The sequence below is a fragment of the Tribolium madens genome, unplaced genomic scaffold (genome assembly GCF_015345945.1).
Source record: "Tribolium madens isolate multiple individuals breed KSU strain unplaced genomic scaffold, Tmad_KSU_1.1 Scaffold_91;HRSCAF=231;Tcas5.2_LG7, whole genome shotgun sequence".
Lineage (NCBI taxonomy): Eukaryota > Metazoa > Arthropoda > Insecta > Coleoptera > Tenebrionidae > Tribolium > Tribolium madens.
Genome location: NW_025401063.1, coordinates 6,399,078 through 6,424,071, shown reverse-complemented (window position 1 = coordinate 6,424,071; position 24,994 = coordinate 6,399,078). Strand labels below are relative to the sequence as shown.

Here is a 24,994-nt window from a genome sequence, read left to right as displayed (position 1 = left end):
ACTTTATGTCGGTTTTGCATTGTGAAATAGGTATATTGCTCTTGGTTTCAATACCTACTCACGATAAACAGGGCAATTTTATATAATTTTCAGTAAGATAGGTATTTTTTTCACATATGTATAAAAATGCGGTTTGCCTAAGAAGTGAGTTTTTAATAAGCTCTCCAAAGGATAACTACATCATATAATTAAAAAAAAAAACAAACTAAGAACGTATTTCTATAATAAATATAATGGTATTATCAAATGTATGGAAATGTCGAAGAGGCCTTTCAACTTTGGGAAAAGGCCCCCACGCAAACACTTCGTGGAACGTGGAGTAAACTGTTGAGAGTCCTTGCCCAGTGCAGGCCCCATCTCCCAGATGGCGCAAACCTCAGAAGAAGTCCTCAACCAGCGCAGTTCGTAGCACCACGCAGAAGTTGTGCTGTGCTGTTGTCGGGCAAGCGCGTTTCGTGATGTCAATATGCTCATGTATTTGTGTTTATGTTTCCTAAAAGAAAACATGGATCTTTTTAAATGAAGAAGTACTCTTTATGTACGCGTGTGCGTCTCTCAGTTATAATTCTGTTAAGTTAGCAAAGTGCGAACGCCGGAAGGCTTCTTATAACACCCTTACGACCATTGTTATGATGCAGTCAAGGGATGAAGTTTTTTAATGGGATATGCTACTAATCTGATTGTTGTAAGTCCTGTTCATCATTTATTTTTCTTCTGGTGATGTATTGTTTGGTAAAGAGCGGAAGTTCTTAAGAAAATTGTCAGGGACACAAAGTCCAGCTTTATTTGATTGAAAGTCATAACACATCTTGAACGTCTGACGATTTAACACCAACACGTTACACATGGTACGTATCACATTTTTATTTGACCTCAAGTCTCATTTTTTACTTCGTCCCCTAAGAGAATAGGGAGAATTCTTGATCACTATTTATGTTTCGGCTGTCATAAAGGAATTGTAAACATAATTTTCTACTTGTTTATCATTCCATTCATTCATTGATGAAACGGATTTATCCTGGATGTCACAAGATAAACCTAACGGTCAAATTGATACAAACTTGGTAATAAATACTTACACTCTTGGAGTTACATAACGGTGGAAGAACAGTAAGATGTACGATTTATTTTGTATTGTTTATTTTATTTTATTTTTTGTATTACATTTCCAAAGTGTTACTCTTTGAAAAGGTCTTGAAAAGATACTGAAAGGGGAACAATAGCTGAATTTTTCAGGTTTTTTCTTATTACGCCTAATGACTCATACAATCTTGTGGTTGGTTGTAAGACTAGTTATTGAATTGAATGAACTCAAGGAGCACAATAAAACATACATAAAGGTCAATGGTCTCAAACCAATATCTAATGTAAGAAGTAAAAGTGTAAAAGTCGAGGTAAAAGTAAATCTTGTTTACATTTTTTCGGTTCAGTGAAGTGTTTAAATATTAGGTGCATAGACAATTAACTAAGTTAAATAAGACTTTAGTTAGCTACTCCAAAGTGATTTATAAATGACTCATTTTTTTCAAAAATTGATTGTATCTATACTAATAATACATACAACAAATAGTAAAATTTATTTTGGTGGCACACTTTTATTAATAATACATTCTTTGGAATGTAATTTGTTGTTATTACAAATGATTATGATACAACTGTAACACATTATTTGCATGTAAATTTATTACAACAGTAATATATTTTAATGTACATGCTAACAATTTATTCTCAAACCTATCTTATTTCCCCACAAATTAATGTCTTTATTAGGTCTGGGAATTATTATCCACAGGCTGATTTATCGATATTTTTTGCTGTACGCGTATAGGTATTAACACTTACATTTATGGAAAATACGATATCTATCATTTTTATTTTTATAGTTAATAATTTGTTTGCAGACGTTGACTGTAAAGGTGACTTTTTATGTTAATAAAAATATGTGTTTATTTGACTAAAAATAGTATTATTTTTCTTCTTAAACTGTAACTCATTTTTTTGAAATTTTTTGGTCGGACGTTTGTCGGTTATTTAAAATGTGATGGGAACATGTGGGAATTTTCGGCTTCCCATATGCTGTCTGTTTTTTTAATATTTTTTTGTGTGGCATTGTTATTGTAAATTGTTTTTATCTCATAAAAGGATTTGTTTACGTGGCGGGAAACCTGGATGAAATAATAAGGTCTTATTATAACTTTTTTTGAAAGGGTGTATCTTTATATTAAAAGTACATGGTTCTAATTTGTTTGTTACTTTTTGTCCTTTTTTGTCATTGTATTTAGTGTACATATAATACCATTGAAGCCAGTTTTCTAATTAACAATTACCTACAATGTGGCTAATTAAGCTATGGCAAATTGAGTAAAGTAGGGATTGTGTAATTCTTCACTCACTATAGTACGTGATATCAAGCCATTGAAGGTAATGTAGGCAACGAAGCTTTATTCCCAGATATTGAAATATCCATAGGTAAATAGAGCACTATTGGGTGCGACACTTTGAAGTTTGAATAACACTATATGAATTAGCATACTGCAATAGGGAATAAATATTCTGCTACTGAATTTTAATTGCTTGTAATAGGTGAACTAATTTTAACACAAACAGAAGCAGTAAAGGTTTTATTGGGGCCAAGAGACTTAATTTTTTTAATGCAGCGGTATGCTATTAAAACATTGATTATTATGAAAATGGGTAGAAAGTAATAAGAATAACATAAGAACATAAATCATGGTTTATTTAGAAACGGTGTTAGTGGTTTTCTTTATTTTCCATCGGGAGTTAGTTGGAATTCTTTATTAGCTTAATGAGCAGCGAGTTTGATGGAAACAGGATTTGTGCTATTATGTGATTTGTGGTAAGTACATTCTAATTAATTTACCAATCAGTGAATCGTAGAAGATTAATAATCAATATTTGAGTAATCATTTAGTCGATTATGATAATCTGTTAACTTCCCCGACTCGTATTCTTGTTAGCCCATTACACGTTTTCTGTTAATACGGTTAATAAAGACAGAATCTTTTATTTTTCTTCCAAGTTTTAATAATTCTTCGACTGTAAGAAAAACTTTTGCTGCTCATTTTGTTTTCTGCACATTCAAATGCAAATCAGTCTTGACTATGAGTGATTTTTTTCTCTCAGTTCAAGTTACTTAATAAGCGAACATATAAAACGCCTGCTGGAGGCCGGGTTCCATCGGTGAATAACATAGTTAATGTAAAATGGAGGCGGTAAACAAGACTCAAAAGCCGGCCATTATGCAAGCACAATGGTCAGGGAATGACGGATGTCAGAGTTAAAGGACGATAGCAATGAATACAAAATACGTTTTATTCATACGGACAGGTCCGGGCTTCGTATACTCGTATGGGGAAACCTTGCAATTTCACGTTTTATTGAAAAAAAAAAATTAAATTTGTTTAAAAAAAAATATTTTAATAATAACTACCTGTTTACATTAGAATGTAATAATAAATTCTTTTGTGATCGTTATGGCAAATGTATTCGACGTGGACGTTTAAATACTTACCGAACACCTGTTTACCTCTAGGCTATTTTATTCTGATAGATCTGAGAAGCTATCAGCTTTCATCTATTAATGACTGCAGTGTTAATTATTTAATATCGAGGTTAACTTTGAGTCATTAATCTGCATATGACGTTTAATTAGTATTATGTGAAACTCGATTCCTCTAAATGGAGTTTTGGTCCGATTTTTTATTCTTGGATTTATTTTAGAAGTTATTTTTTGAAACAATTCCATTTTGTGTTTTTTACCTTTCCTACTAGAAAATTGTCTTCTGTTTTAGAAACGACTTTCACAAAACCATTTTCCTTCGTCACGTTTTCCCATCGCAAAATTTAATAAGATGTTTATTTGGAATTTCAAGTGGTAAATTGTTACTTTTCGAGTAATCAGGCGTAATGCTATGCTCAGCATTGTATGAAAATTTCGTTAAGGCGCCATTAAAAATTTATTTTTAGTGGCGAAGTTTGGCCGGGCAAATACTTCCTTTCACATTAAATTTCGGGGTTTAGGTCTTCATTTTAACTATAAATATATTACGTAGTCCTAACTGGAAGAGTTCTTTTGTTTACTCTTAAACTTTGGTGGTGTACACAATCGACCTTTTGGAGTTCGCGAGGGAAAAGTGGGGATAAATTTTAAGAATCAAATAGGAACCAGATGTTATGCGGTAGCAGGCTTGATGGTTTAAGAATTATACTGGGTAGCACCTGGCTTCTGCTCTCTCGATTAGTGATGTGACATAGCTCCGAACATATGTTTACCTCAAAAAACTAAGACGTTTTTTGGTGAAATTCACTAATTATCCAGCAGTAAACTTTCGGAGGTAATTGTTAATGTCCATGTGGCGTGACATTCTGCTTGTATTGTGCCGTTAATGCGAAATTTAATTAATGCTTTACTAAAATTGCACAATGTGCAATAAATTCGGTAAATTGAAATTTCGTTTTATCACACCAACAGACGATAAAATGTGTAAATATAGTTTAAGTTCATTCCACGAGATAAGAGGTATCATAATTTTTAAAAAGTGCATCTACATCATACATCATGCATTTATAAAATTCCTGTTTGTATAGTTTATCATACGAATGTAATAAAAGTATTTTTTCTACAATCATGTGTGAAGTTGAACTTCAAAGTTAGCTACTTTTAGTTAAGGGCGCGAAATTTATAGCAGTGCGTGAAGCACAGAAAGCTGATTAAACATTTATCAAATTTTGAAAATCATGGCTGGTGACAGTTTAGGTTGTGAAGTGGTTACTTCCTTATCAGTTTTCGGGTTGGGAAGTGGCCATTTCGAAACCTGAACTGTCATAATATGTATCAATTGATAAGAAGTGACCACTTCTCAACCTGCTGAACTACTTGTAACTAAATTTGCCACTAATTCTGAATCTGATAGAAAATAATTTATTAAATTAGGAGCTGACAATCCTTTTAGCATGACCTAGATGTTATTTTTACTCACCCTGTGAAAATATTAATTTTTGATTTTTTGTATGGGACTATTCACTTCAGAATTGAACTCATATCCTTAAATTTATCTGGTCATTTTTACCCCTAAAGTGCTTCCAATGATAAGCCACCCTATTGTAGTCTTATCGCGATTTTATTCTTGCTTTGTTAATACATTTTTGGCGTGTTGCACTTCACTCCAACCAAAGACATGTCACGGCTATTCATGCTATTATTTCGTTACAAAGAACCAGTGAATCACCGATTTTATAGAGCACCATATAATATTTATTTCGTATCGATTCTTTTTCCAAGAGATTGGAACTTGTAGAAAAGAGAATCATTAATTGGTAATCTTTTCGTTGTAAGAACGTTCTATTCTTTTCAGTGGGAGTATGGGCGTCTGGCTTATTTGCATGAAAGGACGTTTTTCTTCAACTTGATATCTAACCGAAACAGATAAAATAGACTTATTTACAGGAAACTGCTACAGTTAAGACGTTATTTGTTGCTAGGGATAAGTGAAATGTCTTTCGTAGGTTTGAAGCGATTTCAGGCTTCATAATCTCTCCTTTAATTGCCTTTTGATGTCATTTAATGGTTTCCTTCTTATGTCTTACACTTTTTGTACTAAGTTAATTATACGAATCTGTGGTAATCGATAAAATAGAGTTTTATTTTATTTTCTCACAGTCGTAATAACAGAAGCACAATTTTTGTAAAACTAATTTAAAATTTTTCCCAATGCAGTGGTGAATCATTCTTATCGTTATATGACAATAAACCTGTGGGTATGGCTAATAGCTTTTGTGATAACAATAATAATGAGGGTCCACACGGGATGAAATTATGTGTAGGCAATTAAGAAATCGCAGGAAACTTTCGTTACAGTCTCCTGCATTCGGAGATCGGCTTCCTGCTAACTGCATAATTTTAAACCGGAATAAAAAGATAGGTAAATGTAGCTTCTATTCATTATTCAAATGGCGATTCGGCTGGTATTGAGTGGCGTTTTTCGAATATCTATTCTGAACACGGTCACATTGGATTCGGAACTCCCAAATAATTTTATCGTTTTGTGTTACTGTTGTGCCGTTAAAATTTACATGGAATTCGAATGCTAAAGCAGCAGCTTGGCTTGATTGTATAAATGGTTTTATTGTCCCGAAAAAATAATCGCACCTGTACGATTAAAATTGAAATTATTTAATTTAGCTTGAAACTCAGCATCTGTCGGGCATCGCGATAATTTGTTTTCGGTAAAACGAGGCATATTTAAAATGCAGTCGACATACAGGTAGAACTTTTGACGTAAGATTTATGGCACTGGGTAAAGTTTCTTTCGCAACTGTTGGAGTAAATTAAAAACCTATTGAATTCCTTTGTAGCCCTGAGAATTTTACTCAGGTCAGGTTTCCGCGAAAAATTGTTTCCACAATGATTCATTTTAGTTTGTTGGTTCAGCGGTGCGTTATTGAATTTCCGAAAGTTTCCCAGCGGTGGGGTTGAAGAATGAATTTTTCCTAAATGATCTGATAACTGTCCTCTAATTTGTTCTTAATCTCGTTGGACTTAAATCATGCCAATGATTTAATTAAGAGAGTATCCACGCGACTTGGAAGATTCCTCTGTTCAAAGTTTTGGTCTGATAATCGACTTTAGGACATTGAATCGTTTCAAGTAAACAAAGAACCATTCTTCTGGTTTCTTTGACAATCTATGGAAATGTAGCAACCAAAGGGGAGTGTGTAAACATCGAGTTTATTGTTTTATGGATTTGTTTCATTGCAATAAAATAGCAAATATGACAAAATTTTCATCAGTTTCGTATTTTCACTTGAACGGTTTTTATTAGTATTATGTAAACGTTAGCTTTTCAGTCTATGGTTGCCGACCCCTATTTCGTTTAATATTTACTATATTTCCTGATGGCAGGAACAGGACAGGGTTGGAGTTGGTTCAAACGAGAGGTTAGTATTTTTAACCCCCCGGATCCACGTCAAAATGGTCCCGATTTTGGGGCGTGGAAACTCCAAAATTAATTGTAGCTTTTTGACGCTTTTGCGACGGACGATTGGCTTGTCACAGATCGGTTTTTGCTTAAAATTTCCATGAAAATACGGATCTGCAGAGGCCACGCAGCGCGTACAGTGCACACCCTCTTTTCTACTGGACCACCGCTATTGATCTGGACTACAGCAGCCATTCATGGAGCCGACCGTAGTTACATTGCGGCTTTTCTCTCTCTTTCTCGTTGCAGTGCATTGCCTTTGCCTTTGCATGTGGTTTATGATGGTGAAAGTACAATTTCGATTTTGATCATAATTTGTAGCCCGCAATATGGTTAAACAGCATAATTTCATCTTTCAGTGTGTGGGATCAGGGTTCAGTTTAATTTCTCTTAACCGCATTTGATATTGTTTAACATTCATTCCTTCACATGTATGTAGACTGTAGCTGACTAATTAGTAGTTACCTGAGGTCTCTAGCAATTGTATTTCAGATAATTTTCTTTTTTGTCTTAATCCAAAGTGATTTTTGTACGTTTTTGTCATTAAAGTACTATTGGAAGTAAAAGACTCTTGTATAATTTAATTTTTATTACCATCTTACATCAGTGCATATTTTTACTTTGAAGTCTTTTCAATTATAATTGACTTGATAATGTAATGTGTTGGGCAGCATAAACACTCAACTTTTTAGTGGGAACATTTTTTCTTTTTGTTCTAGAAGTTACAAATAGGTCATGTGTTTCATTCTTTTTATATTCTGTATGTAATTGGTTGAGTAAAGGGTGTTTACTTACATGCATGTATTAAAAATACCTACCTCATTTATTATTTACCATCAAGAAACAACTATTTGTTTTGTTTTAAACTAACACACGGTTTTGTTTGTTGTAAAAAAGAATATCTATGTTTGTAGCAAGTTTTAATAACAAACAACTTACAGTTACGGAACCAACTTTTTTTTTAATTAGCTGAGATTTGTTTGTAGTGCTTATTCAAATGTAGGTGTTACGAAGTAAGTGATATGCAATATCCTGTAGAAAAATAGAATGATAAGATGAGTATTATAAACACTTTGAACATGTGACTTGAGTGAATAAAACGTGTGATGCTTTGATGCTTTATTTTTTTGTTAATTTAGATTTTCTAAGGGTAAGTGTTTGATTTTTACACAATTACAAAATGAAGCATCAATTAAAATATATCCATTTTGACTAGAGTAACTGAGATAAATACTATTTGCAATTGTATTTACAAGACATTTATTTGTTTATTGTCTGGCTAAACATTTTATCGTTTTATTTACGACTTCGGTAAACTTTTCGTTTTTTCGTTGGAAGTAATAAGACATTTAAATTAGTTTACTTCAATATTATCATGAATGATCTAACAATTTTACATTTGTCAATGTAAATACATACTCAAAACTAATTAATCTTTTATTTCAAGAGATTTTGTATGGAAAATCGATAAAATTTTGTTGTTTTCAACACTTTTCGTTTTGTTCATTTATTGTAATTTTTCTGTAGTGTTCAATGTTAAAAAAGTTATTTAAATCGAAAAAAGAAAATTTAAGTGATGAGTAGGACACAAATTCGATAAAAAGATTTTTTTGATAACTTTATTAGTTTTTAGTGCACTCTACTCAAAAATGTGTGACATTTGTTTTCAAAGAAAGTTTTTCTTTATTTTAAGGAGATTGGGTTTACTCTAGAGTTGAGTATTCTCTTCACAGGTCTTTAAAATGTTTTGTGGCTCTGTACCTGTCTAAGATCGTGTTTTTGAGAGTTTTCTTTAAACGCATTAGAAAGCCGTTCTTGATAAAATCTCGTTGCAAGCTCCTGTAATGAGAGTTTGTTCAAGAGAACCGTAGACTTATTCAATCGTTTCTCGCTCTCATCAGGCACAGTCTTTTAATTTAAAGTAATTGAGGTCGATTGTGTTTTTTCATGGTGTTACCCAGCAGCGAACATCTCAAGCATTTGTGATTTGGCCTGATTTATCGTGGCGCTTAGTTTCTGTTTTCTCTAAGTGTTCGTTTTTCTCCCATTCACGGCGGTCGTTCGCACTTCTCTCGTTCTCATGTAAACAAAATGTGACGGTCTTAACTGAAGCGGATGTGACGTACTTTTATGGGGTGTGTTCGTTTGGACAGATCGCATTATTCATTCATAACGCGAAGTGCCGACTCGCCCTTTGCAGGTTCTTCTACCCCTTTCTTGTCCCGGTGTCTTGTATTTTTTCGTCTTTTACGACTTTAATATTTCAATTTTTCGCGATTGCCTCGACCCACACCAAGTGCAGACTTACGTGTTGATACAGAAAAGGACCTTCATTTATTTCCTCGCTATCCCTCAATGATTGATGGATATGCATGTGGGTTGTGGATCCTGCTGATAAAATGTTTCAGATAAGGATGCGATATTTCTAAATCTCTTACATTAGCAATTCGCAATCTAGTCGGGAAATTTTCTCATATATTGGTTGACAAAGATTGTATGTCAAAGAAAAACTGATTAACATTCTGGGAAGTCATTTTAGTGATCATTGGTTGGTAGCATTACAAAGACGTAATCTCCATGAAATAATGAAATATTGAAAGGGAATACTAAAATCAATATTGAATTTACAGGCGTAAAAGCATGCCATTAGGTATTTTATTTGTACATTTTGGATTTAATCGTTATACATATTTTTTACAAGATACGGCGTTTGTATTCATAAAGAATCCCTCTTCATGGAGCTTAAGGGAATTCATGTAAATTCTCGGTGCGACAATTTTTCAGTAAGTGAAATGCGGAAAAAGATGAATAATGGACAAAAAATGGATGAGTAATTTTTAGCTAGAGAATTTCAGTCGTAAAATCCTTCACTTGTGTTTAATAGTGAATTCGAGTGTTAATTAACGTAAAAATGGTCAATTTGTCTCTGATTTCATTTAGATAAAATTTGAAATCTCTATGTATCCATCTCTGAGGTTAACATTCCTGTTCTGAATGCGGTCAGTGCGTGGAATTCCAATGGCAAATAGTCTCTTCCGCAATTTGTAAAAGGGCTGCGCTTAAATTTGTCTATTATTAAGCTTTTAGCTGGGGAGTTTAATTCAAAAAACATTGTTTGATGTGTTATTAGAGGGTAAAGATATTTTACTTCAGTAGTTGAAATCTTTAAATACATAATTTCCTTTCACTGTTGATTTTATTAAACAGAATATACTTTCGCTTTCTGTGTACGTTATTTTAGGTGTATTTACCGGCTTTTATGGAAATTATTGCTTTGGATGATTTTGTAATGTAGAAATTTAGAGAGAGTCATCCCACACGCTTTCATATAAAATTAATTTCAATGCAGTGCGAATATTAATTCGCTAATTATTGTGTTTGTGCAGTCCAGTGTTTCCAATTTACTCAAATTGTTTTTTAAAAGAAATACTCCTAATTTATTTTCGATCGTGTTTTTGAAGTAAACACCGTTTCGGGTAAGTTGAGTCACATTGATGATTCAAAGTCTTTGGTAAATATTGACTTTACCTGATTTTATGACTTACTTAACATAATCGCATACGTATTATTCTCTTTAATAAAAGGAGTTGTTTTCGGATAACAGTCTCTCAACATTATTAGCAATTACCCAATTACAGGGAAATACTTAACAAAGTTATTCTTCGATGTTTGAACTCATATATCACGTTTATTCCGTAATCTGTTGACACTAATTGTCAATAAATTAATAAAAGACTCGCATACAAATCCACTGTAATCAAAATAAATCGATTCATAATTGGGATTTTATTTAATTCCGAGGTAATCAGATTAAGAACAGTGCCGAATACAACTGATGATATTTTTAATTTTTTCTAGATAACTTTCGGGTTAATAGCTTTAGGCCCTGGAGATAAGTTTTATGCCCAACATTAAAAGTTATCCCTGTGTACAGAATATTTTTATGGAACACTTCAAAAGTCGATTTGAGTGAGATATGTTTGAGAGAAAACAAAGCTGTGAAGTGGTGTATCGATTTTTTTTCGGATAAATTTTGTTTAAAATGCGACCTTTTTATCGTGTTTCTTATTTGAAATTTTATTGAATATGCATACAAATTTACATATTTATCTTATGTTGGAAACATAATATTGTTTATCGACCCATTAATGCGGGCATAAATTGGTCTTTAGGGCACAGGCCAATATTCTAGTAATCAGAAGAAAACGTTGAATGTATCATAGGCATAATTGTCGATTATGACTCTCGTGCCACATAGCCTCTCGATTATGCTCTTAATACCTGAATAACTTATAAATGCCGGGCACATGATGCAGTTTTAAAAATAAATATGGCTAAATATGCTTTGTAGTACAATAACATAAATACAACAATAAGGAAGCTTCGTTTATAAATTCTTTTTATTCTGATACGCCACAATCCTTTACTATTGTATCTCCAACAGAATTACAGCATTTATGATATGATTGAAGAGATCGCGAACTAAAATTATTATGTTTAAATCTGTTCTGAAATAACTCTTTCTTGTCCACTACTTATTACATAAACATGCCTTGTTATATTCAGAAATAGCGTATCGTAAAACCGTATGTCGTTGATTTTGAAAATTGTAATAAACTACGCCTAAATATAGTGTGAATTAGGCGGGATGCCCTCAAGGTGCACCTCTTTGTTAAAATGTGAATTAGGGAGCTTCAGATTCTAATGCGCAATAAATACGAACAAATTTTGTTATCAATGCATTTATAAAACAAATTTCATTTTAATCAACTCGGAATTGAATACCTAACCTTCTTATGTATACTCATATAAAAAATATTAGAAGTAGAAGACGACACTCCAATAATTTTAACCAATCTTTAGAAGAGTTTTTTGAAAATAGAGACTTGATGGTTTAATAGTCTGATAAAAACAAAATCCGGGGTTGTGTTGGTTAAAGAAAGTATCATTGTTAAATAACTGGCAGATGTTTGGAAAGATAAGTATTTTGAGTGGTTTTATTTAATTTTTGTGGAAAAATGAGTGGTACAAAGTGCCAACTTTAAAACGTTTGTCATAGTTGGGGTAAATTACAACGGTAAAAATGTGCTCGCCTTTGTGCTGAAATGGGCGAGTGGTGTATGCATTTTAATAACCCCGTGTGCACAAGTAATGCGGCCGGATGTTTTTGATATGAAAATGCATTAAAACATTTGTGTAATTTTTCGTTTTCTCGTTTTAACTGTTAAATGCGGTTTGTCCCGTCCGGTGAGCGTCAATGCTAATTAGGATTATGAGAAGGCACATTGTCGTGTCGGGCCGCCCCAGTGCAATCCTATACATCCCTTCTATGTGATATTAATTCTTCACGGTCCATGCACCCCGTCTAATTGTGTGTATGTCCGTTGCAGGTTGCTGGCGCTACTGTCGCAGTGCAAGTGGAGGGGAAGTCAGCTGGCACCGGCGTCGCGACGAAGCTTTGCCAGTCGACGTCAAGCGTCTCTTTGGATAGCGTCGCATCGCGTCACAATTTTTTATATCAAAAACTACAAATGTGTTGTGTTGATCTCGATAGTGCTTTCGATCTGTGATGAGAACTACCCTGTAGTTTTTTAACAAAGCAATTCGTGTTTTTTGAGTGTTTTGTGATTTTTTGACATGTTTTGGTGGTAGCGCTGTTTAATTATGAAAAGCCTTTTTCTTTTAGCCGCGTGCGCGTTCTCCGCGTGTCTTGCGGCTTGGCAGGAAAATGTAAGGCCCAAGATGTATGTCCAATTAGGTAAGTCATTTCTCAAAATTAACTCTATTTTAATTCAAATTACTATAATTGAAAGACGATCTTGTGCAATGCCGTTCTCTATTTCAATTAACTCTGCAAAAGCGACTTTTATTGACACAAAAACAACAAATTTTTAGTTTTTCGACATAATAATAAAAGTACATCAGTATGAATAATTATTTACCATCAGATAGATTGTCACATATTGTCTAGAATGTGTTTCTAAAACATGTTTATCATAAAACACTAATGATCCAATAATCGGACGAGGTGTTTTGCTTTTTATCAATTTTAGTTCTTTGAATTAATGAAGTGCATAGGTTTAATTTTAACTTTCATTCTTCTACAATTACAGCCACAGTTTTTTAATGGTTATTGAAATGATAATGTTGTCGCCTTGGGTAAATGTATTGGTTTCCATACATTGATCGATTTTTGTTCTCGTATTTTGATATTATGCTTAATGTTTTCGATGACACTGATATCAGAAATGCATTAAGTAAATTGCAGCATTTTACCAAAAAATTATAGTGAATTTTGTTCGAGATTAATAGGAGTGTTAATTAACTACAGATTTATCAACAAGAAATTTCCACCTAGGATTCAAACTTTTAGGAAAATTTCGTTTTTCATGTTGAATGTAACTAGAATTTTTAGAAGTAATTTTGAATGCAAAAGGTTGTGGTTGTTGACAGTTGACAATTGAAAGATTCATTGTTATACAAGTTAAATTTTTGACGTAAAGATACGATGTTACTGGTTTTTCAGTTTACTCAAATTATTCAAAGATGTACAGTTGTGGAATTAAAATTTTGGGCAGTACTGTGATTTTCATAATGTAAACTCTAAAACAACCTTTATATTAATAACTTCATTTTTTATTTTTCGACACTGTCAAAATTTACGGTTTTTCTCCCATGTAAGGAAGTTTTGACAACTGTTTGGCATTTCTCAATACAAAACGTCAAATTATTTTTAACAGATTTAAAGCGAGTTCAAGCCTTGTTGACTCTAATTCGAAGAATAAAATGTTGTATTCCACTCGTTTGAGTGTAAATCGGACGCTTTATTCCACCTCGTGGATGGTAAACCACTCGGTGAAATAAAGAATCCGATTTACACTCAAACTCGTCGAATAAATAACTATTATTCTTCTCATATTTATGTCGTTTTGACTTATTTACTTTCAAAAATAGTGATTTGTGGTATAATAACGGGTAGGCAGCAGATCAAAGCGATGATTTAATTACACGTAGTTCAATTAATAAATTTCCTAAGACAGACAAATTGTTTAATTAAAAAATTTAACAAATAATAATAAGTTTAGTTGTCAAATGTCAGTCATGATGGCAGTAAAAGGTAGTTTACAGTGAACTTTTTAAAGTGACAGAAAAATACTGCCCGAAATTTTAATTCCGCAACTGTACATAAGTAACTTACATAAATAGTTCCAAGTTTATCTGTCACAGAAACAGGAACTGGAAACACCGACTCCGTGGCGCAACGGTAGCGCGTCTGACTCCAGATCAGAAGGTTGCGTGTTCAAATCACGTCGGGGTCAAAACCTTTTTTTCTGATATTTGTAAATAATTTGCCGATTTTATCTAGTTTTTAATAATTATTTATTTATGACTACTAAATAATATTTTTAGATTAAAACATTTTTAAACAAAATTATTGTTTACTATCCGAAGTGATATGTATTGGCACAAATATTTGCTTTTAAATTTCGGTGTGCCGTTGGATAAGCGATTGTTTTTTTCAATTTTCGATATTGTTTTGCAAATATTTGTTTAGTAAAAAACGTGTTTTGTGAACATCTGATGCGGATGTGTATCGAAAATCTAAATAAAAACGTGGCTAACGGTGCTCTGTCTTGAATGTCTTGAATAGTAACATTAATTCCCGTCATTTATCTGTCAAATTTACTAATTTTTGAACACATTAAATATTGATTTAAACGATTTTTTTGTACAAAATACCAAAAGGAAGCATTATTATAATGTGCTGTAGTATATCTTGTTAGTGTGTTAAACTAGCATCTAATCGACATACGTTTATGAAATTTTCACATCACTCTTCACGTTTTTATTTAGACTCACTATAGTGTGGAATGTTAGTTCATATCCTGTCATGGAAGAAATAAAAACAAACATAAATTCAAACACAAACAAAACCGCACACAAATGCAACAAATTGCAAATTTATCAAACCGACAGCAACTGCATTGGTGTATATCGGTTTGAACAATTACTCTAAAGATATAATTTTAATTCAACCAATATTCACTGCAGTAATTTTAGTTGTAGTGAGGAACATTTAAATAGGATATAAATAACTTTAGCCGCCGTTTTGTTTAGTCGATTGGAATAAAAACATCGGATTTGGATATTTGTCAGAAGTCGGAACAACTGTTTGGAATAAGATAAATCGGTTAGTTATTGGCTTCCATTTGAAACGTACGAATAACTTAATTAAAAAAATAAGGGAGTAGTTAAGGTTGATTAATGCTATTGGGGTTTTTTAATTAACTTGATTTTTCTGTTTCTAAATCTAATATTGAAGTGAAGGGTTAATTGTTTAACAATACGTTCATCAATTCCACAAGTGTTCTGTTAGTGGTAAATTGGAACCATTGAACAGTCACACGTTCCTTCAGACACTGTAGGAATGGGTTAGCCAAAGGAAGTGCTATAGTTATAAAAGACTTATAAGTTACTCGGATCTATTTATGACGTTGTAGTATCTATATTTAAACGAGAAAGTAATAGTGATGGCGATAATTAACACAACTTGTGAAGTAGTTTGACTGTTATGGTCCTGAATGTCAGTAAATATCACTTCTTTGCTTTACTTCAGTGCAGCAATTGTTATTAAAAATGGAAAATCACATAACTTATTTGAATGTTGTTTCTTCCAACACAACTAATTAGTTGTTATTCTAAATTAATACGACACATTCAATTAATCTAAACCAATAATGAGTATCATTATTGTTTTAGTTTAATTCTAACATCACTTAGAAACTAGTAGTATTTGGGTAATAGATGTTGGCAATGATCAAAATTTAATAAAAATCGTGGTTTTTTGGAGAAAAATCTAACGTTTAACAAGTTACTTTACATGGCAAGAGAAAAAGGTTATTTTTTTATTGGGCGTAAAATTTATCTTTTAAAATGCATTTTTTAAATCTTGAAATGTCAGTGAAAGTTTAATAAATTACTGAAATTACTGAACTATGAAATATAAAATTACAAGAAATATAAATACCTTATACATATCTAATTAATAATAAATTGTGAAAAAATGTGAGACATTTATCGATTTACGGTTTATAGGTAAATTTTGTTGGTAACAACATTTATAGTTTTAGACGATTAGGCAATCAAATAATAATTAAAATAAGATAAAAGGGGGCGCAAATTAGAAAAAATTGCATAAAACACATGTTTTATAATGGCATTGGGGCACTCATCCCATAGAAAACTCGCCTACGGCTCGTTTTCTAACTTGGGATTCGTGCGCCAAATCAACCTTTATAAAACTTGTTCTTTAATATACTATTAATACATATTGTTGTTTCTATTAAATAATTATTAAATAAGAGTACCTAGTTATCAGATATCTAATTTTAATCATTGTTATTTATTGAATTTGTGCTGTTATTCTACTCTCTTGCGCACCAGGGTAGAATTATTTTGATATATTTTGTAAGTGATATCTTTGGTAATGTAAATACTACAATAAACTTGTGTGTATTTAGCATAAAAACAAGTTGTGTCAAAAACCATGGTGATTATGGTATGAAAATTGGGTAAATAATTTATTACTGAGTAGATTTTTGTAGGCGCGCTTATCTTAAGTGCAAAATTTTTACAAGGTGCGTCGTATAAATAATAAATGTGTTCTCAGATACTGTGACGTTCTAACTTTTGTAGATTTCTCGAAAAATTGAATAATTAATTTTGTATATTGTTCTTTGAATATGTTTTTCAGCGGCGTGTCACCCGTAGTACATAAATCTCCAATAAAGTCGAGGTAGTAGAGCAAAGTGGAATAATTTATGTTTCGGTTTAAAAATGTACATTTGACATTTTCGAATTTATTTTGACGTTTTGTACTTTACCACCCCCACACGTCCTAGTAACATAAGTCAAGTTATGAGCGTGCCGCGGTTCTTCGTACGTACTGTGTTCTACTGCGACTTGTTTTTCCTAGATTCGTGTTATAAATCTTCCAAGTTACCTTGTCTTGGTTGGTGTTTCCGGTCTATTCGCTGCCCAACAGCCCCTCGGAAACGGAGACGACATTAAAATGCCAGCATAGTCGTGTAAACAGAAATGTTAATTTCGTATTGTGATTTAATGCAATCTAGATTTTTAATTTCTTCATCCGACGTGGAACTATTTTTGAGTCGGTTGACGTCCGTCGCTGGTTCAAACGGAAAGAGTTAATTTTAGAAGTGCTCGAAGAATTTTCAATGCACGAACAGCTTTCAACTGCAGTCAAGTGCGTTGCAACGAAACACAAAATAAATAAATTTAATATATTCTTTACATCTTTGGGTCAGGTGGTATCGTGACTTACATGCATACGAAGTGTAACTTTGTTTCAATCCTTGGAGCTGATTTGCATGCGTTTGTCGTGTTTTATATATTTTGTACATGTACTTTTCTAGAATTGCAATTTAGGTGACTCAGGTGTCTTTTTATTTTGGCGCTATTATCATATAAACAGGTCATTAACGTCGATGAGATTACATGAAGACTCTTGCAGCCCTTGCCATTTTTTTTATTTCGACAATTAAACTGGAGCTGTTATTTTTAATGAGGCATGCACAACGGTGTCAGGGAAGTTTGATAAGTCCAATGGATTGCCTTGCATTAATTAGGTTTACCTGTTCTTTCTAAGTTTAAATTACAAAGCAAATTAGATTAGTCGATTATGATTTGGATGCATTTAGTAAATGGACGTGGATTTTTTAAGAAAGTAGTTTCTATTACAAGACTAGCTTTTCTCACTTAAGTGTACATTATAATTTTCTCACTTCCAAATCGGTGGCACTAGGGAAATAACCGCCAGGAATGGGATTTTTGAAAAGGGTATGTTGGATTTCTCGCCTACTTACTTCGGAACATAAACAAAGACGAGTGGGGATTTTAAGAGAGCTTCTTAACAGTACGAAAGGGGAGATGAAGCGTTTCTGGTTTCCATATCACTTGCGATAAAATCTGAATGGCCACGAAAGCAAAGGCAATAGTATGAAATAATCTACCAAAAAGTAGTTAACCACCCTCCTAATTTGAAGCTTTGAGACGTATTAATTTGTCCTTTTTTCAAAGGAGTCTAATTTGTCAAAGAAAAGTAGTGGGTGGTCTTGCGATCCCCTATCTGCCATTCTCAGTATTATTAAATTCAATTGTTTGCATTTAATGGACCATCATAATTAGGGCTGTGATTTTTTATGGACGTGCTATGACATGATTAGAATTTATTATAGCTGTAGTGGCAATGGCGACGGTTGAAACAACTATAAATTTTAGTGTGGTGCAGAACATACCCATAACTTCTGGTTTAGTTAAATCACACCTTCAGAACTGGTTGCACCTGCACGTTTCCTGCAACAGTTGGTTTAAACCATTCATTTGCATTTAATAGCATGGACTATCGGCCCCGCCAGCACTTTCAATTTGCAATCATAAAAATTGTTATTGTTTCAGTAAATTTATTCATTGTTTTCGTTTAACAATTCTTACCGCCACACATGAATCAACGTGTTGAAAATTGATAAATCCGTAACGTATTTTTACTTTGGTACTTCAAGATTTTCGTTTCAAAAGATTTAAGATTTGATTTGGGAAAAACTGAAACGTATTTCAGACAGGTAATTGAAAGCATTTTGACAAAGGGGATTGAAAAAAATCGGTTCGTTCATTTTGTCATCATGTTTAAATTAAACGTTTTCTCTTTGGATGCTCTGTAATTTTGCTAATCCTATTAAAAGTATCATATAACCCGGGTAGGCCTCTTGGCGTATTGATCCACACCCCACCTCTGCCACCCTTCATCCTCGACACGTTTCGGCTCTCTTCGGCTCCACACCGAATGCTGAATGTTCTGTTACAGTTATTTTACAGCTTTTTACGTGTTTTGCTTACCTGGAGAATTGGGACTGCGTTGCCAATCTGTAACAGGGATTAATAAAAGATAACCGCATCTAAGAAAAAAACAAAGATTAAAAAATTAGTTTTGAACGCATTTTTTTTTTAATTTTCTATATGTATGTAGTTTTGGAAGTGGTTGATTCGTATGTGGTGGAAGTAAGAGATTGCAGTTGTGTTATCTCAGGCTTTAATACTTTGCAAATTTGAATGTTTTCCGTAACGGTTTCGCCGAGGAAACTTCGCCACCACATGAGCTTAGGGATTTTAATTAATTGTGTTGGCGGTCGTTAGGACACTTTACGGTGCTCCTTAACTTGATACGTGGGTATTAAGTGTAAAAGTTGGGTTGACTGGGTCATGTTGTTCGATTGTAGGCACTTGATTCCTCGTTTGACTTTAAAGACAGGTGGCAGTCATGAACTTCCCGTCGACAACAACCTGAAGATCCTGATGAAAATATAATTACTTTTACCGGATGCACTCGTTCATTACTCCGCTCAAGGATAGACTAATTAGGAAAAGTGCATCTGCGTTGAAATTTTTACAGTTTTGCGCCAGACGGTGTGCTGCATTTTTGTTGAAATGGAAATGAAAGGAGTGAGTCTGGTTTTTGGATGGCTGGTGTGCATGTGTCTTATTTATGTGTAAATGGGATTGTGAATATTGATTGCTCCGAGAAGGAAGATTCCAACAGTGTACATGGAACATCGATATGCATACATCATCCATCAAAATTGTGTCGGTATCTGCTAGTAATGATTGGAATCATTTATCATTTTGCAGGAGTAGCAGTCGTGTTTTTTATCGTTTCAAATGAGTGCATTGAACGCGTCGCTGCAAAAACCGTGGAGGGGCGGCATGATTAATTCGATATCTTATACTGATAGTTTCGTCGCTCTGAAAAATTGTTCATTTTTATACAAGACGGTTTTAGTGGAGGAAATAATGGAAAGTTTATGTCTTGCCTTCGGTGATTGTTTCCGTTGATCGATAACTGTTGTTTCTTTCGTCTTCGATAAATTGCGCTTTGTATTATGACCCCTAGAACAAAAAATTGAAGCTATTTCTCATCTGGGGGCTGGAAGTTTTGCAACCGATCATGAAGTGTGTTAACTAAAGAATTTGCAAAAATAAATGAGAATAGTTTGGTGGAATTTCTGGTTCAACTTATATTCCATCATAATTCAGATGGAGTAAAGGAGCGATGCGACGCGACGTCGGCGACGCCACTAATACATAACTTGTGTGCAACTGAACTAATCTAACTGCACACAAAGATGTCTTCGAGTCGGTTTATGGTTTCTACATAAATTCAGATTCAAAAGAATCTACAGACGACAGATTTCCCCAAATGACATGTTAACTGCTCCATAAACTCCAACTATTTAGCAATTATTGCAAACAAATTGCTTGCTTCTAAGAAAGTAATTGCAGTTCACACAATAGGAATTTGATAACAGTAATAACATGAAGAATAGCTTACATACGTAGAAATAATTATATATACTTAAAGAATAAATTAGTTGAATTTTTGATTAGCTGCTGGACGAATCAAAAACCAATGGGAAAAAATCGTAATTTGAATTACTTACTACTTACAATTTAGCTAATTTATATTTTGTTTTCTGCTTTTTGTTAAACATTTGGATTTAATAAAATATTGAAATAAATTTATTTGCTATTGATTAGTTTATTGGTTGAAAAAATGGTGGATGCGCCGGTTTCGCGTGCGAATTTTTGCTTTGTGAAATTTTGATTTTGTATTTATTTTTTAAGTAGAGTTTAAAAGTAGAACGTTTTATATTTCTGAGAGTTGAATTCATTACATCCGCAGGTAACGTAGAACCAAATTGGACTTAGCTATTTGATCTTGTACCTAGATAAGAATATTTTAAAATGTTAAAGTTGGTTATTTATAATGAAGTTAGAGTTGAAAACAGTCGGGAGGAAAGTTAACTTTTCGTTAGTGTCATCTTAAATTTGTTAAGTTTGATTGGAGTGATTGTTGTTGGTGAGGTTTGAACGTGGCAAGTCAGTTTTTGTTATAAAGTATGATTTATTGCTTCGATTTGTTTTGGGAGCGGATGGCCGTTGTAACGAACTCTGGCACAATCGACGAACCATTACGCTCATTAATAATTTGCACACCCTTTCAGTCTAGCGCTATTACGCTAATTAAATTAGTTATTCCACGTCGTCCTCTTCGAGTTTGCTCATTTGTGAAGAGATCGACGTTGTTGGCATTACTTCAAAGTAAACAATTTTGTCCATGTATGGGTCGATAAGATTCGAGTTGATACTGGGAATCACGCTTTCACTAATCAAAATTTATTTAAAAGCCACGAGAACTGCACTTATTTTCCACCACAAATGTTTAATTTTGTTTATAGTTTCCGGTCATGTGTGGCATACTAACCAAGCTTTGCGGTCGATTCGAGCTTGATTTACATTTGGATGTATGCTTCACGATTACGTAAATCTCATGAAATATTGTTTTCTACGAGCGCGACTGTTCGGTACTTTTTCATCTCAGACGCCTGCCGAATCTGAGATTTCTGTGTTTGCGGATGCATCTGTTTACTTTGACAGCGTCTTCATAAGCGAACGGTTGGGATGAGGGATGCTTTTGCGGATGTTTGCTTACTACCCCGCAAGTATTGAAACTTCGGGACTCTATTGCCACTCTGCCTTGTTTTTTTACTCAATTTTTACTACTACTAGGAAATTGTTTTAATTTAACATCATCTTATGTCAATTTTACAATTTATACAAAATGTGTAGATTCAATAAAATGTATTGGTATATTATCACATTTGCTCACTAACGACTTACGTGTTTACAGTTTACATTATTTTTTTTTTATTAAAAAATGTAAATATTTAGTTTATGAGTTTATGAGCAATAGAATTATTTGCTCGGCTTGTTTATTTACAGAAAGATAAGTTCCGATGCAATTGTTTGTCTGAAAGTTGTTTCTAAAGCATTTCGTTGACATAATACACCTACTGTTTAATGTGAAACGATTATGCGGGTGCATCTTACAGTCTGTATATATTATTATTTTGATTTATGCATAAGCAAGCGTGGAGATGTGGTCTACAGATGAATTATGCGGGTTGTTAAAACTTGGGATAGGATAATCTTTGTTTAAATGAGGGTTCATTCGACCCGACCAAGTCCAGACAGAAAATTTAAATATGAAATAATGTTGTATCATATATTAAATATTTACATATGAAATGAATCACAGTCGACTTAACTTCCACCTGTTAACTTTGAGTCGGTATTTTATTAAGAAAATGTGTGCTGTTATTTAGTTAAGCGAGTAAAATATTCTTAGTTTAAAATGTAACCGGAAGCGAATTACCTGTCTGCTTTACACGATTTTATTAAAGCTTGCAAAATTAGATTAGATTTGGATTTGTGACAAAGACACATACATCACGGGAATCGCATCGTTAAAATAAATTGATATTCAGAGAATGTTAAGCTTTCATCTTTTCTTGTCTGATAAATGTCATTTTTGACACCCATTGCGGTTATGGAAATGTTGAGTAAGCTTCTCACATATCAGTGGGTCAGTTGGAGGATATCGCGATTATAGACGTATTGTGAGTTTTTGAATGAAAACTGCTTTGCATAAATTTATTATGGCTGGAGATATAAAACAACAATCAGTGAACAAATCAAATGGCACTATGCAAGTTTTATTAGCGTATGTACAAGCCATCAAAGTGTTCGGTAAGCTCTTTAACATGCGTAATTTATGTTGTAACAGTAGTTTACAAACAAGAATATCTTACTGATGCTGAATAATTAATTCATAACATTTTGTTTATAGACATAACAGTAGCGAAAGACTACTAAAGCATTAGTAATTGTGATTTATTGTTTGCTATTGGTGGTAACTCGTATAATTTTATAAAGAGAGCAAAGTAGTGAAGTATTTTCGGGTCATTTAGTCTCTCTGTAAAAATTTTCATTGATAAATATGATGCGATTGGGAACAAATCTTTGCCATATCTTATTTCCAGGAGTCCTTTGTGGCTCGGCCAGTAGTAATCAGAACAAAAGTCAAACCATTTATCAGGAAAAGTCTGACGATATTTCTTCTTTTTTCAGTTTCATTATGGATAGGATACAAAGTTTGTCGATTTGTTAGGTTCGTGCAATCATTGAGCGTTTTTCTTTCTAACCGATGAACAAATAACACTTCTTTGAAGTTAATAACAGCCCAAGTAATAACTAAGCTTCCAATTAAAATATTCATAAGTCTGTGATAATAGCTGTCAGAACAAAGTTTCAACCATTTTGTTCAGATGAAGGTCGTGATGTACGTAGAAGGTTCAAGAAGTTCATAATTAGTCAAACTATTTAATTAATGATTTCTACACTTAGCCACATGGGCTTTCTGTCTCAATTTTGCGCTTGGAAACATAAATATCGAAAAGTTTGTAAATGGGGACATCTAAAGGAGTAACTCCAGGTGCGGGTATTGAACTTGATCCCGACACGTGAGAACTGCTGTTTACCTTCGCTAATGGAGCTCCTTGTGGCACTTGGGCTTTGAAATGTCTTTCTAGTGAAGTACGGATAGGGTGAAACACGTAAATGCTCTTCCAGGGTATTATGTAGTGTAGAATAAGTAAGATCTCATTTTCTAACCACGTATGATTCATGTTTTCTCCTGTAGTAAATGGATATAAATCAAATAAATACCCTCGTATACCTCAACCGTATTTCGATATAGATCCGTACACAATCTCAGTTATGTCATCTTTCAAATATTGACGGAAGTCGACCTTATTATCTAGCTGTACCTGAAATGGTTTGCTTTAGGTTTAGTCTGTACAACAACGACCCTAAGGTAACAAGCCCCTTGCAAATTCTATCTGTTGAGTGGAATGTATACACATTTACAATAATTAGCATTTAACGAGATCGAATTTTACTTCAGTCCCAGTGGAATCAAAGATCTTAGATAACGACATTTGCGAGAATAAATTAGATAGTGATGTGGAGGCTATCGTATCTTGCAGTAATTATTAAGTGTAAATGGGAATGCCAGTATAAACCTCAAAATTTAGTAAACTTCAGAGAAGAAACTTTTTTATTTTTTCGTGTCACTACTCGCGAAATCTCATCCGTAAATGTTTTGTCATCTTGGATGAAAGAAGCGAATATTAAGGATTTATGTCTAATAAAATAGTTTCTACTTTGACAAGGGGTTTCAGAAATCGTTGAGAAAAATGAAAGAATATTTAAGTAGGTTTAATATATCTTAATTTATAATTTAACACATATTTTCCAAGTTTTTGTTGGCAAGGATTCATTCTATTTATCTTGTCTTTCAACTCTTAAATTTTGTGACTGTCAGATAAAGAAAAGAACGTTAAATCAACCAATCTATCATCTGATGATGTCATATCTTCAGAACTTACTGTAATTGTTATTACTTTCTTTTAATATTGATTTTTAGAAACTTTGATGTTTAGGTTTATACAGCTATTTAATTTATAGTAAATTAAACACTTTTATGTATTATTCGTTTTTTATTTTTAATACCGAAGGTGACAATGCTTTAATATTTACGTTATAAAGTTGTAGCTAATCATAAAACGGACATGACATAGGTACAACTTAATTTATTATTTATGCGACATCACATTTTTGTGTTAGACATTTGTTTATTATTTCCAATTACGTGCGCTTTGTTGAATAATTGACATACGAGTAGACTTAGTTAAAAAATACATTATTAGAACAGACTTATCTAAATGACAATTTTTATATTTAGTCCCAAATAACGAACAATGTGGGTAGTGATACATGATAAGTTTTTTTTAGCTCATGCTTTGTAATGCAAATTACTTTAAGTAAATTATTCTTGTGTAAAATGCATTTGTGCGTGTTGGTAGCAATTAACTGGAAGAACTTTAAACCTAGATTTTTATAGTTAATCGTTGAGTTTTTGTGACGTTCTATTAGATCTCATTATATTGAATGTAAACAAGTGATCTTATTAAGGCGATCTTCATTAAAATTTCCCATGACCCCGTTTACGACAAGCTATG

At 33.1% G+C, this 24,994-nt stretch overlaps 1 protein-coding gene and 1 non-coding gene across 6 annotated transcripts in view; both read left to right on the top strand.

The window, feature by feature from the left end:
• Window positions 1-410: 410 nt before the first annotated feature.
• The window catches only part of LOC123010955 (semaphorin-1A), a 117,750-nt gene continuing 93,166 nt past the window's right edge, over window positions 411-24,994 (top strand). For 4 of the 5 annotated variants that reach the window (XM_044408172.1, XM_044408170.1, XM_044408174.1 and 1 more), the window contains exons 1-2: window positions 411-685; window positions 12,389-12,756. In XM_044408172.1, coding sequence (XP_044264107.1) covers window positions 12,663-12,756 — 94 coding nt within the window. In that variant the 5' untranslated portion in view covers window positions 411-685; window positions 12,389-12,662. Of the gene's footprint in view, window positions 686-728; window positions 849-12,388; window positions 12,757-24,994 lie in introns of those variants that run through there. The other variant, XM_044408171.1, reaches the window with a different exon arrangement.
• On the top strand, window positions 14,246-14,317 carry Trnaw-cca. Its single transcript has one exon. It is a non-coding gene; the product is annotated as a tRNA-Trp (tRNA).